This window comes from Anas platyrhynchos, chromosome 31, assembly GCF_047663525.1.
Source record: "Anas platyrhynchos isolate ZD024472 breed Pekin duck chromosome 31, IASCAAS_PekinDuck_T2T, whole genome shotgun sequence".
NCBI classification, from domain to species: Eukaryota; Metazoa; Chordata; class Aves; order Anseriformes; family Anatidae; genus Anas; species Anas platyrhynchos.
In genome coordinates, this window is record NC_092617.1 from 4,947,373 (window position 1) to 4,963,082 (window position 15,710).

The window sequence follows — 15,710 nt, forward strand, 5'->3', positions numbered from 1 at the left end:
AAGGACAACTCTCCCCCAGGAAGAAGGCGATGGGCATCTGCAGGTGTTTGGTGTTAGGCACAGGAACAGTGATGAGGGTGTTCCACATCCCAGTCACCATACTGGTCATATGAGAGAGAAAGAAGAGATTTGTGTACGGGTAGAGGATCTTCCATGTGGATTACTGGGAAAACTCAACAAATGCTGTTTAGTGTCCCATTTCCTTTATGGAAACCCTTTTAGAGCATTCAGTTCCCCCTCTCTTGTTAGAACACATTCAGAGGGGTGAAATGATCCCTGGCAGTCGTGGCTGAAGTGTCCTGCCATGCAGTGGGAACAGAATAGGGGTTAAGGGTGGGAAACATTTGTACTCATATTTGATAACCACAGTCCAACAGCACAAATCACACTTTAAAAAATCAGTCTCTGACATCTACAGAGAGAAGCAGTCAGTGATGTCTTCAGTCTGATTTGAACACCACACCTCAGCAGAGAGCCTGCTGCCTTGGGGAGCTGTCAGCCCTGAGGCCTTGGGGACACCTCGAGGGAGCCCAAGGGCACAGAGCAAGCGATGCCATGGTCGGGTGCTGTGCTGCTGAGCTGGGACGGGCTCCTGGGCCCAAGGGGAGCTCCTGGTAAGCGCTGCAGAGAGACAGCTGTGCCCAGGAGCAGCTCCTCTGCACAGCGCAGCAGGGCTGGAGGCTCTGACTGCAGCTGGCACACAGAGAGGACAGAAGGAGAGAGGGCTTGGAGGCACTGAGGAGCACAGCAACAGAGGGCAGCGTGTGGCAGGACACATCTGCAGGCTCTTGGCACCGTGAGGCTCTGGCAGCAGGGCACTGCAGGTGGGGTTGCCAGAGGGGTCTTCTACAGCTGGCACATCCAATAGCTGATAGCATCTGTCAGGCTGGGTCTCTCTGTTTCTCCAGAAAGGAGTGGAAGATGCTTTAGAGAATGGCATTTATAAGGTGTCATTTCCACAAGAAGATTGAGGCTTTGTTTATCTGAAGGAGAAGGCTTTTTTTTTTTTTTTTTTGGTTCTGTGATTTCCGATTCCTGCACTGCAGAAGAGGCAAGTTTGAGGTTAATGTGTTCTCAGGATTGTACAGGAGACTGAGAATCCCAGAGCATTGCACAGAGAGATCAGAATGGAAACAATGAGATTCTGGCAGGTTCTCCTGTAAAGAGAGAAGATCGCCTGGGGTGTGTGCTAAGACAGGGAATAGGTTTTCCTCATTTAAGTCTGTTCTAACTTTGATCTGCATTGTCATCTTCAACAGGAGGCTCTGCTTAATGTCAGCAAATGCCCAACAGCAGTTCAGTCAGTGAGTTCCTCCTGCTGGCATTCGCAGACACGCGGGAGCTGCAGCTCCTGCACTTCGCGCTCTTCCTGGCCATCTACCTGGCTGCCCTCCTGGGCAATGGCCTCATCCTCAGCGCCGTAGCCTGCCACCACCGCCGCCACACCCCCATGTACTTCTTCCTCCTCAACCTCGCCCTCCTCGACCTGGGCTGTATCTCCACCACTCTGCCCAAAGCCATGGCCAATGCCCTCTGGGACAACAGGGCCATCTCCTATCAAGGTTGTGCTGCTCAAGTTCTCTTTTTTGTCTTCTTCTTTGGTTCAGAGTATTCAATTCTAACCATCATGGCCTACGACCGCTACGTTGCCATCTGCAAGCCCCTGCACTACGGGAGCCTCCTGGGCAGCAGAGCTTGTGCCCAGATGGCAGCAGCTGCCTGGGGCAGTGGCTTTCTCAATGCTGTTCTGCACACGACCATTACATTTTCCCTGCCCCTCTGCCAAGGCAATGCTGTGGACCAGTTCTTCTGTGAAATCCCCCACATCCTCAAGCTCTCCTGCTCAGATGCCTACCTCAGAGAAGTCTGGGCTCTTGTGCTTAATGTTTCTTTAGTCTTTGGTTGTTTTGTCTTCATTGTGCTGTCCTATGTGGAGATCTTCAGGGCAGTGCTGAGGATGCCCTCTGAGCAGGGCCGGCACAAAGCCTTTTCCACGTGCCTCCCTCATCTGGCCGTAGTTTCTCTGTTTGTCAGCACTGCTGTGTTTGCCAACCTGAAGCCGCCCTCTATTTCCTCGCCATCCCTGGACCTGGTGGTCACACTTCTCTACTCAGTGGTGCCTCCAGCAGTGAACCCCCTCATCTACAGCATGAGGAACCAGGAGCTCAAGGATACAGTGAGGAAAATGTTTCCATACATGCCTCTTAAGCAACCATGATGTGTTCAGAAGATCTGTACTTAATAATATGCAAATATTTTGATTCATATTATATCATATCATTTTTATTGTTACTAGTGTATTCCTAAGTTTGTCATTAATAGTAATCCTAACAGAAATCAAAGGGTATTTGGGAAAATGATACAACATTTCTTAAATTATATTTCTTTGTTAGTATTTGAACTACATTTCATTTTGTTTTTATTAATCTCATTCTTAGCATTCTGAATGTTACATCTTGTGTAAGGTTTGACCACATCATCTAATGTACATACAGAACCAGGCTTCCTTGGTAGAGAAAGACAGTAAAGATGTCAGTGGAATTTCATAGGTCTCAGTATCCTTCTCTTCCCATCTCCTCTGGAGCTGGGGAAGCAGCCCCAGCATCCAGGAGGGGCTCAGGTCCAGGAGCCCAGCTGCCACGGTTAGGAGCAGTGTATTTGGATTCGACCTTGTGGATCTAGGTGACAGTCCTGTCGTCTCTATAGCAGGGTGTCATGGTTCCACTCGAGTGGGCAGCCGAGCTCCACCACAGCTGCTCTCTCACTCCCCCTCCTCAAAGAGGAATGGGGAGAAAATATGTGAAAAGGGCTCAAAGGTTGAGATAAGGATGAGAAAATCACTCAGTAATTATTGTAATGGGCAAAACAGACTCAGCATAAGGAGATAGTAAGATTTATTGCTCATTACTAACAAGCTAGAGAAGTGAGAAACAAAGGAAAGAAACCAAAAGCACCTTCCCCCCGATCCACCCTCTTCCACCTCCTCCCCCTGAGCGGCGCAGGGGAACGGGGGAATGGGGGTTATGGTCAGCCTACAGCACTTCTTCTCTGCCGCTCCTTCTTGGTCACTCTCGTCCCCTGTGCTGTGGGGTCCCTCCCACGGGATGCAGTCCTTGATGAACTGATCCGGCGTGGGCTTCCCACAGGCAACAGCTCTTCCAGAACTGTTCCAGATATGGGTCTGTACCACGGGGTCCATCCCTCAGGAGCAAACTGCTCCAACCTGGCTCCCCCACAGGCAGCAGCTCCTGCCAGGTCACCTGCTCCTGCGTGGGCTCCTCTCCACGGGCTACAGGTCCAGCCCAGAATCTGCTCCGGCAGGGGTCTTCCACAGGCGGCAGCCTCCATCGGTGCAGGGCCACCTGCTCCACCGTGGTCTCTTCCACGGGCTGCAGCGTGGAACCCTGTTCCACCATGGTACTCCATGGGCTGCAGGGGGACATCCTGCTTCACCATGGTCCTCACCACAGGCCGCAGGGGACTTCTGCTCCGGCGCCTGGAGCACCTCTCCCCCTCCTTCTGCACTGACCTTGGTGCCTGCAAGGCCGTTCCTCACTCCTTTCACTTTCCCAGCTGCTGTGTGGCGCAGTGGTTTTTTTTCCCTGTCTTAAATCTGCTCTCACAGAGGCGCAAAACAACATGGCTTATTGGCTCAGCTCTGGAAAGCAGTGGGGCCCTTCCCAAACATGGGGCAGCTTCTAGATCCTTCTCACAGAAACCACCACTACGGCCCCCTGCTACCAAAAACTTGCCATGTAAACCCACTACAAATATATTGCCTGCCTTCTTCGGTAAATCACTCGTAATGTTACTCGTGATTGGCGAAGCCTGTGGGTCTTGTGTTGTTGTGTTTTTTCCCATTGTACTTTATCAAATGTTGTCCACAGAGAAATATTATTCTTTATTTTGCTTGTGTATTTAAATTAATTGAAGTGCCTTTTTGTTTTATGTCCTTCCTCTGAGGTCTTTTCTGTGGCTGCAGAGGCAGTGCCCGTGTGCAGGAGGCAGAAGAAAAGAGTCACGGCCCAGTAGTCCAGCCCTAGAGCACCAGGACCTGGTGCATGCAGAGCTGTTCTCCTACCACTGCCACCCTCTCCTGCTGAGCCCTGCTGGCGGTGTAAGGCCTGGCTGCTCCTGGAGCTTGGTCCAGTATTGCTGTGTGGCTATGCTGGGACTGCAGGCCAAAGTGCAAGAGCTGAATGCAGCTCTGTGATGTGCTTCCTTGAGCCTCCGGGGTCCCTGTGCCCATTCCTCATGCTATGGGGCATCTCAGAGGAAGGCGATGCACTGCAATGCTGAGGTGCCTCCCAGCCTCTGCCAGTGGCTGCAGGAGCCAGAGGGACCTGCAAGTGCTGCAGTGCATTGCCTGTGTGTGTGTAAGGCAGGGACTCGTGTCTCTGAACAGCCCAGTGTAGATGAGCAGTGCACGAGGCCAGTTCAGATGTTGGCACCTCACAGACCCCCGACATTCTCTGTGCAGAACTCCAGTAATTACCCCCAGCGTTCCCATGAGATTTCTGTCACCCTCCTTCCACAGGTTCATTTCAAATGCCTCTCTCTGACTTAACACATTACCCTGCTTTTTGGACTGGTGGGGACAGCAAACTGGTGGCTGTTGGTGACAGCCAACATAGCTTCACTAGGGGCAGATCGTGCCTGACAAACCTGGTGGCCTGTGGTGGTTTTACTCAGGTGGGCAGCCGAGCTTCACCACAACTGCTCTCACACTCCCTCTCTCCTCAAAGAGGAAGGGGGAGAAAATACAACACAGAGAACTTGAGGTTTGAGATGAGGAAGGTTTAATTAAACGGAAAGGGAATGGGGAGGGAAAAAAAAGAAACAAAAGAAACAATAAGTCTGTGAGGAAGCACAGAGAGAGGGAAAAAAATATTCTCTAATTCCCATCAACAAGCGATGTTAGGCCACGTCCTGGGAAGCAGGGCCTCAAACGCGTAGTGGTTGTTCAGGAGGAACAGCCCCCTCCCCCACGAGAGCCCCCCCTTTAATTGCTGAGTGTGATATCAGGTGTTATGGAATATCCCTTTGGTTGGTTTAGGTCAGCTGCCCTGGCAATGTCCCCTCCCCAAAACTTGCCCACCCCCAGCCTGCTGGCTCTTGGGGGCTTGGAAGGAGTCGTGATGCTGTGCCAGCACTACGCAGCAATAGACACAGCACTGGAGTGATATCAGTGCTGTTCCAGCTACGAGTGCAGAGCACAGCACTGTGCGGGCTGCTGCAGGGAAAGGTGACTCCAGCTCAGACAGATCCAACACACCCACTGAGCACCTTGTCCCTGCAGATCCCCTGACATTTCCTGGCAGATCCAGATTCCTCTCCAAGCTGGCATTGGCCATCTGCCCCACTGCAGTGGGCAGTGTTGTCTATTTGGGCATGTGCTGCCACAAAGGAAGTTCTTGGCTTAGCGCTTGGTTCCTCAGGGACCACTCTGGGACTCTCAGCCTCTGTCTCTCACTCCATGAAAAAAAACAATAAACAGAAGAGCAGAGAGCAACCTCTTGGCTCTATTTCTGATAGCACATTAGGAAGAGGTGTCCAGGGTCCTGGGTTTGCCCTGAGCAAGACCCTCTTGCTACTGTGGTGCTAGCAGGGAGGCAGCTGTGACCCAGGGCTGCACAGTGCCTGCTGCTGCCTGCAGCCACAGGGATGCCACTGCAGAGACAACAGGACTGTCACCAAGGTACACGAGATATCAGGGCTTACCCAGAAAAAAAGAAGCACAATGTGGAAGCCAAAAGAGAGCAGCAGGGAAAAGGCCACGTCCTGCTGCTGGCCATGGCCATGGCTCCAGGGAAGCAGCAGCCCCGACCCGAAGGCAGCAGAGAGGCAGAGCCCAGCGGGCAGGGAGGGGCAGCCCCAACGGCCACCGGGGCTGCTTCTGCATGTGGCAGCTGGGCTCTAGTCCCTGAGCCCCTCCTGTGTGCTGGGGCTGCTCCCCTAAATCCAGAGGAGATGGGAAGAGGTGGCAGCTGACACCCACAAAGTTCACAGCTTCTTTATTCTATTTATCCACAGAGAACCCAGTTCTGTAGGTATATTAGATGATTGGGTGACAGACAATAAATAATTAGTAGGCAGGAAGACAAGAGTAGAATTCAGTCAAAATGACAAGTTTAAGAAATAATTTTAAAAATAATAGAAGAATTACAAGCTGTTGTATGAAGAGGTTTTTCAGAAAACCTGTTCGTTTTATAGGCACATTATTGGTGCCAAAGTAGGATGTCTCCAAAGAGTTTCCACAAGGTTTCCTCGAGCTCCTGGTTCCTCATGCTGTAGATGAGGGGGTTCAGTGCTATAGGCACCACCATATACAGAACTGACATGGAATATTCTCTGCAGGGGCTACTTGCACTGCTGCAGCTCCTTTCTCTGACCCAGCCACAGGAGCCGGAGCAGCTGCAGGAGCAGGAGCTGGAGCGGCTGCAGGGTCCATCATAGTGGTCGGAGTGGCCGTTGGGTCTGTCACAGGACTTGGAGTGGCTGCAGGGTCTGTCACTAAGTTGGTAGTAGTATCAGCTGCAGCTCGATAGGCATGGGCCAGACCCCAGCACACTCCAGTGATTTGTGTCACTTTGGAACTGCCAGAGTCATGACACCCTTTTTTCAAGCATTCTACCCATTTTTTAGGATTTTGCAGTTGTTCAGGGGAGAATTTCCAAAACACTGGAGGTGCCCACTGCTCTAGAAACCTGCCCGTATCCTCCCACACTCCCTGCCACTCACAAGTGTCCCGCCTCAGGACAGATCTCTGGATAAAATTCCTAAGTGGTTGTTTAACCTTAAACAAAACCTGAAGCACATTCAGGAGACATAACAACACGAACATGCTAGTCTGGGTGTCCCAAGGATATTAAACATCTTGGAGAACTATCGTACCAAGCTCGGAGGATAAGAGGGAGGTGAAGGAGAAAGGAAGGTTGAATGAGTAGGAAAAAATGTCTCCTTCTTCCCCCTCCACAGATTGGTTCCCTGACAACAACAAAAATAAATAAATAAATAAATAAAAATAAAGGCAATAGGTGTAATTGCTAATAGTTTCTGAGATATGGTTTCCAAAGTATAGAGTCGATGACAGTGCTGAGTACAAATACCAGGTTAGGGTCATGACCAGAAATTTCATCGTCTCATAAGCCACTGTTACACCTCACAATACCATAACAATCTTAAACCAGGGCCCAGAAAGGATAAACAGCATGACAGGGAACACATACAAAAAGTAACGTGTAATAAAACTCAGTTTGGAAAACAGGTGCAGCAGACTTGATATTAAAGCAATCAGCATTGTGACTAGCAACTATTAAGGAGGTCTAATAGTTATACCAATTTTAGCTTAACACACTCTGGTGAGATCTGTCGTTATCTCAACCCTTCGTGCCCCAAGTTGGTTGCTAAAAAGGATCGTTGTGGTTTAACCCGGCCGGCAGCTAAATACCACACAACCATTAGCTCTAATTAGCTGTAAGCACTGCTCTGCAACAAGTAAAACATCAGCATGTCATCAGCACTCTTCTCATCCTAAGCCAAAACATAACACCCTACCAGCTACTAGGAGGAAAATTAACACTATCCGAGCTGAAACAAAGACAAATGCTATACCTAGAGGTCATATATTGCCTGATATTAACTTGAGGTAAACTAGAAAAGTGAGATAGCCAAATTATTGCTAAGTAAATATTACCACTAGAATCAGTTTCTTCAGTGTGGCTTTCAGCTCCTGGTTCCTCATGCTATAGATGAGCGGGTTCACTGCTGGAGGCACCACTGAGTACAGAAATGAAACCATCAGGTCCAAGTAAGAAGAGGAGATTGAGGGGGGCTTCAAGTAGGCAAGTATGGCAGTGCTGACAAAGAGGGAGACCATGGCCAGGTGAGGGAGGCACGTGGAAAAGGCTTTGTGCCGGCCCTGCTCAGAAGGCATCCTCAGCACTGCCCTGAGGATCTGCACATAGGAAAGCACAATGAAAACAAAACAAACTAATGCTAAACATGCACTAACCACCAGAAGTCCAACTTCCTTTAGGTAGTCTGAACCTGAACAAGAGAGCTTGAGGATGTGGGGGATCTCACAGAAGAACTGGTCCACAGCATTGCCGTGGCAGAGGGGCAGGGAAAATGTATTAGTAGTCTGCAGAAGAACATCAAGAAAGCCACTGCCCCAGGCAGCCGCTGCCATCTGGGCACAAGCTCTGCTGCCCAGGAGGCTCCCGTAGTGCAGGGGCTTGCAGATGGCAACATAGCGGTCGTAGGCCATGGCAGTGAGAATAAAATATTCTGCTGATATAAAGAACAGAAAGAAAAAGACCTGTGTAGCACAGCCTTGATAGGAGATGGCCCTGGTATTCCAGAGGAAATTGGCCATGGCTTTCGGCACAGTGGTGGAGATGCAGCCCAGGTCAAGGAGGGCGAGGTTGAGGAGGAAGAAGTACATGGGGGTGTGGAGGCGGTGGTCGCAGGCTACGGCGCTGAGGATGAGGCCGTTGCCCAGGAGGGCAGCCAGGTAGATGCCCAGGAAGAGCGCGAAGTGCAGGAGCTGCAGCTCGCGTGTGTCTGCGAATGCCAGCAGGAGGAACTCACTCACAGAGCTGATGTTGGGCATCTGTTATTTCTGTGAAGTGGTCCTGCACAAAGAGAAAGAATAGTAATAATGTACAGCAGACATATCAGAGGAAAATTCAATTGTTTAAAACCGTCAAACAGATTTTCCACTTGCAGGCAGTTATTTTGAAGTTCCCTTTAATGACTTCCCGCTGATACTGAGTCTCTCTGAGAGAAGAGTGTTCTTCTGTGGGCAATGGAAGAATCAGTCCTGCACTACAGCTCAAGGTAACAACATGGTAGGAACATGGGGCAGTCTCAGATTCACTTCAGTTCATATCAGATTTCCCCAGTTTTGCTCAAAGTTCATCACAGAGCAGACACATGGAGATTTATGTCTTTGTTTATTTGTTTGTTTGATTTGTACTCTTTGTTCAGCTGCTCCACCACATCTGAGGAGTCCTAAGGCATAAATCCTGGGCATTCAGCTGCACTCCAAGTGAAACCTTGTAGATCTTCAGAGTCACAGATACTGCATTTTAGAGCAGAGTGCCCTTCAGAGAGGAGAGGCAGTCAGTCCATCAGTTCTGGTCTCAGCTGCCCTGTGTTGGCCGGTCTTTGAGCTACAGGACAATTCTCCTCCTATGTTCTTGGAGTCATAGAATCATAGAACATCCTGACTTGGAAGGGTTGCACAAGGATCATCAGATCCCACCCCTGAATCTGTACATGACCACCCAAAAATCAGTCCATATGCATGAGGGGGTTGCCCAAATGTTTGAATTCTGACAGCCCCAGTGCTGTGACCACTTCCCTGTGGTGCCTGTTCCAGTGCCTATAGAACCTGGACACTTCTGAGTTTTTCTAAAACAGAAATTCTGGGCATTCCCCCTGCACTTGAAGGGAAACTTTGTGTCTGCTCAGAGAAAAAGGGACTGTCCCTACAGTGCAGAGCGTCCTTTAGTGAGGACAGACAATCTGTCCATCAGTGCTGGTCTCAGCCGCCCTGTGAGAGCTGCAGGAAAGTTGGACTCAGTTGTTCATCTGAAAGGAACCTGAACACTGCTGAGAGCAGAGGAATCCAGGCTCAAAGTGCCCATCTCCACACCCCTCACCCTGTCCCTCCACTCAAGCACACCGAGGGCTCATGCCATGGGCATGTGAAACCCCCACCCCCAGCCAGCCTGGGAACAAGACCAGAAGCAGCACGGCCAGCTGGAGAAGCCAGGAGGAATGCCAACGTGCCGCTGCCAGGGGAGGCAAGGCCAGGGAGGGACAGACGGACACTCAGCAGACCCTCCTGTGCTGCAGCTCTGCCTGCAGACGAGGCAGCTCCTTATCATTGCAAATGATCTGTGATCATCTCAAACTGTCAGAGACCCCCCAAAGACAGAGCACTGGGCATTGGAGGGTTTGCAGCTTCTAAAGATCAGCTAGGATAAAACCTGAGAGGACCACAATGATGATGTTGGTGCTGTCTGTGGGCTGAGGTGTGGGAAGGGACTTCATGAAGTTCATTGATGAAATATCGATCCCTCACTGCAATACTCTAGCAGTCTCAGTCTGCAGTACAAACCTGACCACCTATTACCATGAAACTGGCATCCACTCTACCACAGGTATCTGCAAGCACAAGCTACAGTAAAAGTCTTGTCTTTCAGGTAGCCCCTGCCTTGGTCTTCCTTTTGAAAAATCCAATCATATATACCATTCTTTAAAATATCTTCTACTCCTACCTGGAGAAACAGAGAGACCCACCCTGACAGATGCCATCAGCCATGTGATGTGCCAGCTGTAGAAGACCCCTCTGGCAACCCCACCTGCATGGCCCTGCTGCCAGAGCCTCACGGTGCCAAGAGCCTGCAGATGTGTCCTGCCACACGCTGCCCTCTGTTGTTGCGCTCCTCAGTGCCTCCAAGCCCTCTCTCCTTGTCTCCTCTCTGTGTGCCAGCTGCGGTCAGAGCCCCCAGCCCTGCTGCGCTGTGCAGAGGAGCTGCTCCTGGGCACAGCTGTCTCTCTGCAGCGCTTACCAGGAGCTCCCCTTGGGCCCAGGAGCCCGGCCCAGCTCAGCAGCACAGCACCCGACCATGGCATCGCTTGCTCTGTGCCCTTGGGCTCCCTGGAGGTGTCCCCAAGGCCTCAGGGCTGACAGCTCCCCAAGGCAGCAGGGTCTCTGCTGGGGTGTGCTGATTGAGGCAGACTGAATTCATCACTGTCTTCTCCTTGATGAATTTGGGAGAGACTGATTTTATGCTATTATAGTTTGATTGTCAAACATGAGTACAAATGATTCCCTCCCTTAACTCCTATTGTGGAGGAATGAGCTAGCCTTAAAGCTAGCTCTCTAACCAAACTTAAACGAAAAGCCTCAAAACTTGTCCTTATCCCAGAACCTGAGCAGGCATCTTGAGCAGAACACTAATCCCTCACTCAGAGCCTTTGCTATTCCCTTAACCCTGGATGGTGACCTCTAATTCCTAAACATTAATCTGATCATCTAACCCCCAAAGCCCCCCACCATGCACACAGCACATCTCAGCTTCAACCCCACTCCTACCCCTAACTTCAGCTGCTTGTCCCCTTGGGGCATGGCAGGGACTGTGACGTCCTGCAGCAGTCCCATGGCATTGGAAGAGGCATGTGAGGTGACAGGTATCTGATCAGATCAGAGGCCACAAGGAGAAGCTAGCTGGGAATGCTGGGATGAGGTCAGGTGTGCCTCTGGATCTGCTGGGCCTGCAGGAGGCACTTGGCTCTGACGGAGGCTGGGAGGTCACTTCTGTCTCTGGAGCTAACAGACCAGCAGCAGGAATGTGGCACAAATATGGACCATAAAGAGCAGAAGCATGCTCAAGGCATTGAAGAAGATGGTGAGGCACCTTCTGTTCTGGTCAGGTGAGAGACCACAGGAAGGCTGATGGCATGGGAGTCATGGTTGAAGTATAGTTTGTGAGACCATAGAATCAGAGAATGGCTCCTGTTGGAAGGGACCTTAAAGGTCACCTAGTTTGAATCTCCCGGCCATTAACAGGGATGTCATTAGCAGGGATGCCTCCTATGAGATCAGGTTGTCCAGGACCTCACATAACCTGCACTTGTTCAGCTCCAGGGATGGGGCACCTCTGAGATCTCTCAGCAACCTGTTCCAGTATCTCACTACCCACTAATTGAAGAAATTTTCTCCTCAGCTCTAAGCTAAATCTTCCCTCTTTTAGCTTAAAACCATTCCCCCTTGTCCTGTCATTATCTGAGTGAGGAAAGAGTCACTCTCCATCTTTTTATAAGCCCCTTTTAATATTGAAAAGCCACAAAGAGTTCACCCCTGAGCCTTCTTTTCTCCAGGCTGAACAGCCCCAGCTCCATTGAGCACCACGCTCTGGGTGTGACCTTCAGGCCAACTCCTTATCCAATGAATGGTTCACCCATCAAATGCGTATCTCTCTAGTTTGGAGACAAGGATGTCATGTGGGACAGTGTCAGTGGTCTTACAGAAGTCCAAGTAGATGATATAGGCTGGTCTTCTCTTGTTGTCTGATGTGATCACTCCACTGTAGAAAGCCATCACATTGGTTAGGCATGATTTCCTCTTCGGTGAAGCCATGCTGTCTGTCTGAGATCACCTCTTTGTCTTGCATGTGCCTTGACATCGATTCCAGGAGGATCTTTTCCATGATCTTTTCAGGCACAGAGGTGAGGCTCACCATTCGGTAGTTCTATGGGTTCTCATTTCTACCCTTTTTAAAAATGGAAGTGATGTTTCCTTTTTCCAGTCAGCAGAGACTTCACCTGACTGCCAGGACTCTTCAAATATGATGGAGAGAGGCTTGGAAACTACATCAGCCAGTTCCCTCAGGACCCTGGAATGCAAGTCATCAGGCCCAATAGACTTGTACTTGTTGAATTCCATCAGGTGGTCTCAATCCTCCTCTTCACTTGGAGTGGGTGGGACTTTGCCCCCCAGCCTCCATCTATGGCTTCAGGGAATGAAAGTCTTGGGAAGCCTGACTGGCAGGGAAGACTGAGGCAAAGATGTTGTTGAGTCCCTCTGCCTTCTCCATGTCTGTTATTACCAGTTCACCCTTCTCATCCATCAGAAGAGGGTACACTCTCCTTGGCCTTTCTTTTCTGAGCGATGTATCTACCGAATCTCGTCCTGTTATTATTTTCATCCCCTGCTAAGCTCAGTTCCATCCGTGCCTTAGCTTTCCTTATCCTATCCTTCCACATCTGAAACTGAAACTTGTGAGAGAGCCTGAGAAAAGTAGCCCTGCATCCATAGAAGCCATTTGGGAAACAAAACTTGTAGGTTGGAAGCATGATTTTGTGGAGGTGCAGAGCTGATGGGCACATTGCGCAGGATGCGCCTAAAGATCTTTGTGTCCTTTTCCCTCCTGACTACAATGCCACTTCATTCTCAGGAATGGAGGACCCAACAGAGGTGAGACAGATACACTGAGATCACAGAATCACAGAATCACAGAATTTCTAGGTTGGAAGAGACCTCAAGATCATCGAGTCCAACCTCTGACCTAACACTAATAGTCCCCACTAAATGGAGGTGGTAAATGTCATCAGAAAGCTGATCCCAGTAAGATATGGGGAGGTCAGAAGCAGCCTGGACAAGAGACATGTGAGATTATGGGGTGGTAAGAGGAGCATGGCCAGCACAAATTAATGATTTCATAGAGGTAAGAGCATTCATGCAATGCCAATGCTGTAGTAAGACTGACTTAAAACAGTAATGTATGTCCTTCACCTTACTGGGAACAGTGATTTTAATCCCTAAACCTAAATGCTACTACAACACTCTGAAAGGAATCAATTTTCTCTCTTGATAACCGTAATGCCTTCACCTAACACTAACATTAAAATGCTCTATTTAACCCTAAACTCCTTGGCAGACGTAAAACACCCGTAAACCACGGAGCTTGTCCATACCTCAACCACAGATGTGACAGCATAAGCAGAACACCAAACAATCCCACTAAAACTTTGCTTAATCTCTAACCCAGAAAGCAAAAAGAGATACCGAGGGAGCTATAGAAAGCTCAGCTCTGCCTCAGGATCTCCTGCCCCAGCAGGAGGAATGTGACTGTGGCAGGGACTGTGAGGTCACTTCTGTCTCTGCACTTGATAGGGCAGCAGCAGGAACGTGTCATGGAAAGGGACTGGGAGGTCACTTGTGTCCGAAGTAGGTGGCAGGTCAGCCTTGGCTTCTCCCTGGGATCTGCACTTTTGGGCTGACATCTGGCAGTGGCCCTGCTAGGCCAGCAGAAGGCACCTGCTTGGCATGCTGACTGGGGGATCCCCTCTGCCTCCAGAGCCAGGAGGACCCAGGCAGAAAGAAGGCCCCCAGATGGGTTGTCCTGTCCCTTCTGCTTGAGTCCGTGACTGGGCAGCAGCAGGCACAAGGCTTGGCTGTGTCTAGCCAAGAAGCTTCAAGGCCAGCAGCAGGCCCCTGGCGTGGAAGGTGCTGCTGAGGTGACTTGTGTCTGGTTGGCTGCGAGGCCGCAAGGAGCCTGCTGGGTTGGGATGTCTACTTCAGGAGTGGTTTCCACCCTGATGGAGCTTCCTTTGGTAGTAGGAAACAGCAGAAGAAAAAACTGCCACAAAGTTTGCATTGGAAGTTTGGTACTGGCCATGAGGAGGAAGAAATGTCTAGGGGAACAACTGGTCTTGCTGATAGTAACAGAGGCAAAGAAGGCATTAAATGTCTCAGCCTTTACCTCATCCCTTGTCACTGGGTTTTCCCCCCAAAATCCAATAAAGGATTATGATTCTCCCTAATCCTCCTTCATTTAAGCTATTTCTATTATTTTTATCTTATTTTATTTTATTTTTTTAATTGTCTTTGACGGTAATAGATGGATTGAGCTCCAGCTGGGCTTTGGCCCGTCCAGTTTTGACATGCACAGCCCCATAACATTCAGGACATAGCTCCAGACAAACTGACAGCATGCATGAGAAGAAAGCACAGCAAATGTGGAACCTGACAGCCTTCCATCCCCTGCGCTTCTGTGACTGTGCTACAATGCCATTTAGCTGGTTACTCCTGAATTATCCAAATTTCCATGCAACTCTTGCTGCTGCTGCTGTCTGGTCAGAGATAGCACAATTACACGAAGGTTGAACTGTCTGCCTGCTGGCATTAACAGCTGATAGAATGGAGCATCACTGTGGGGCAACCTTGAGAAACTGCAGGATTTTGACTTCAGAAAACTTTTGACTTTCACATGGAGAAGAGCCCAGTCCTGTACCAGAGGGAGAGAAACCCCACCCATCAGGGCAGACTGGGACTCTGCTGAGTGAGTAGTGGCCAGGAGGAGGAGGCCCTGGGCACCACGAGGGATGCCATACGAGCAGTGGTGCCTGCTCACGAGGAACCAGGCCAGCTTCCTACAGAGCTGCCTTACAAGGAGCATGGCCACCAAGAAGATCTGAGTTATCACGCTCATCTCAGATCTGCTGTGACACCACAGAGATAAGGGTCTGCAGCCAAAAAGGAAAGATGTGGAGGTCTCAGAGTCCCTAGGAAAGCCATGTTTAGACAGGATAGAGGGCTGTGGCAAGGCTTAAAGTCCCAACAGGACCAGGTCTTTGTGTCCATAGTTATGGCTGTTTTCTCTGCTACTGAGGCGTATGACGAGACAGCTGACTGTTAAAGCACCAGGGCCTCATTGCCTCCTCATCCCCTCCCATGAACCAGGCAGGGGTTGCACCATTTTCCTGCACTTGGCAATGCACATTCCCATCTCCTACTGCCCCACAAAGAGCCCTGAGCAGTGTCTGAATGGAAAGGATCTCCCTTCCAGGGGACATGGGTCAAGGTCTGGCCCTTGTACTTGGTGAAACACATCCATTTTTCCTACACATCAGTGTCACCTTCATATTGCCTTTGTCTCCTTGTCCTCACTGCCTCCAGGGTTCTGCTCTAACAAGCTCCAAGGGAGGCTGTGTCAGTGCTGGCCCTCAGGGGGACACTGCAGGAAACTTGCCTGGGGTTTGTGGGCTCATCAGCAAAGCCCCCAGAGGGGTGATTGCAGTGCCTTGGGCTGGTGCTGTGCTGCTGAGCTGGGCCGAGCTCGTGGGACAGAGAGAGCTCGTGGCAAGAGGGCCCTGGTGCAGAGAGCCAGCTGTGCCCAGGAGCAGCTCCTGTG

General features: G+C 50.3%; 2 protein-coding genes across 2 annotated transcripts; one reads left to right on the forward strand and one right to left on the reverse strand.

The window, feature by feature from the left end:
• Positions 1-1,282: 1,282 nt before the first annotated feature.
• On the forward strand, positions 1,283-2,218 carry LOC113841122 (olfactory receptor 14J1-like). The gene has a single exon (XM_027447842.3). It carries the CDS (start codon positions 1,283-1,285, stop codon positions 2,216-2,218), a length of 936 nt encoding a protein of 311 aa, XP_027303643.2.
• A 5,463-nt stretch (positions 2,219-7,681) lies between these two features.
• On the reverse strand, positions 7,682-8,758 carry LOC140000009 (olfactory receptor 14J1-like). Its single transcript, XM_072029695.1, has one exon. The coding sequence runs from the start codon at positions 8,612-8,614 to the stop codon at positions 7,682-7,684; it is 933 nt and encodes a 310-aa protein (XP_071885796.1). The 5' UTR covers positions 8,615-8,758.
• Between the last annotated feature and the right edge of the window lie 6,952 nt (positions 8,759-15,710).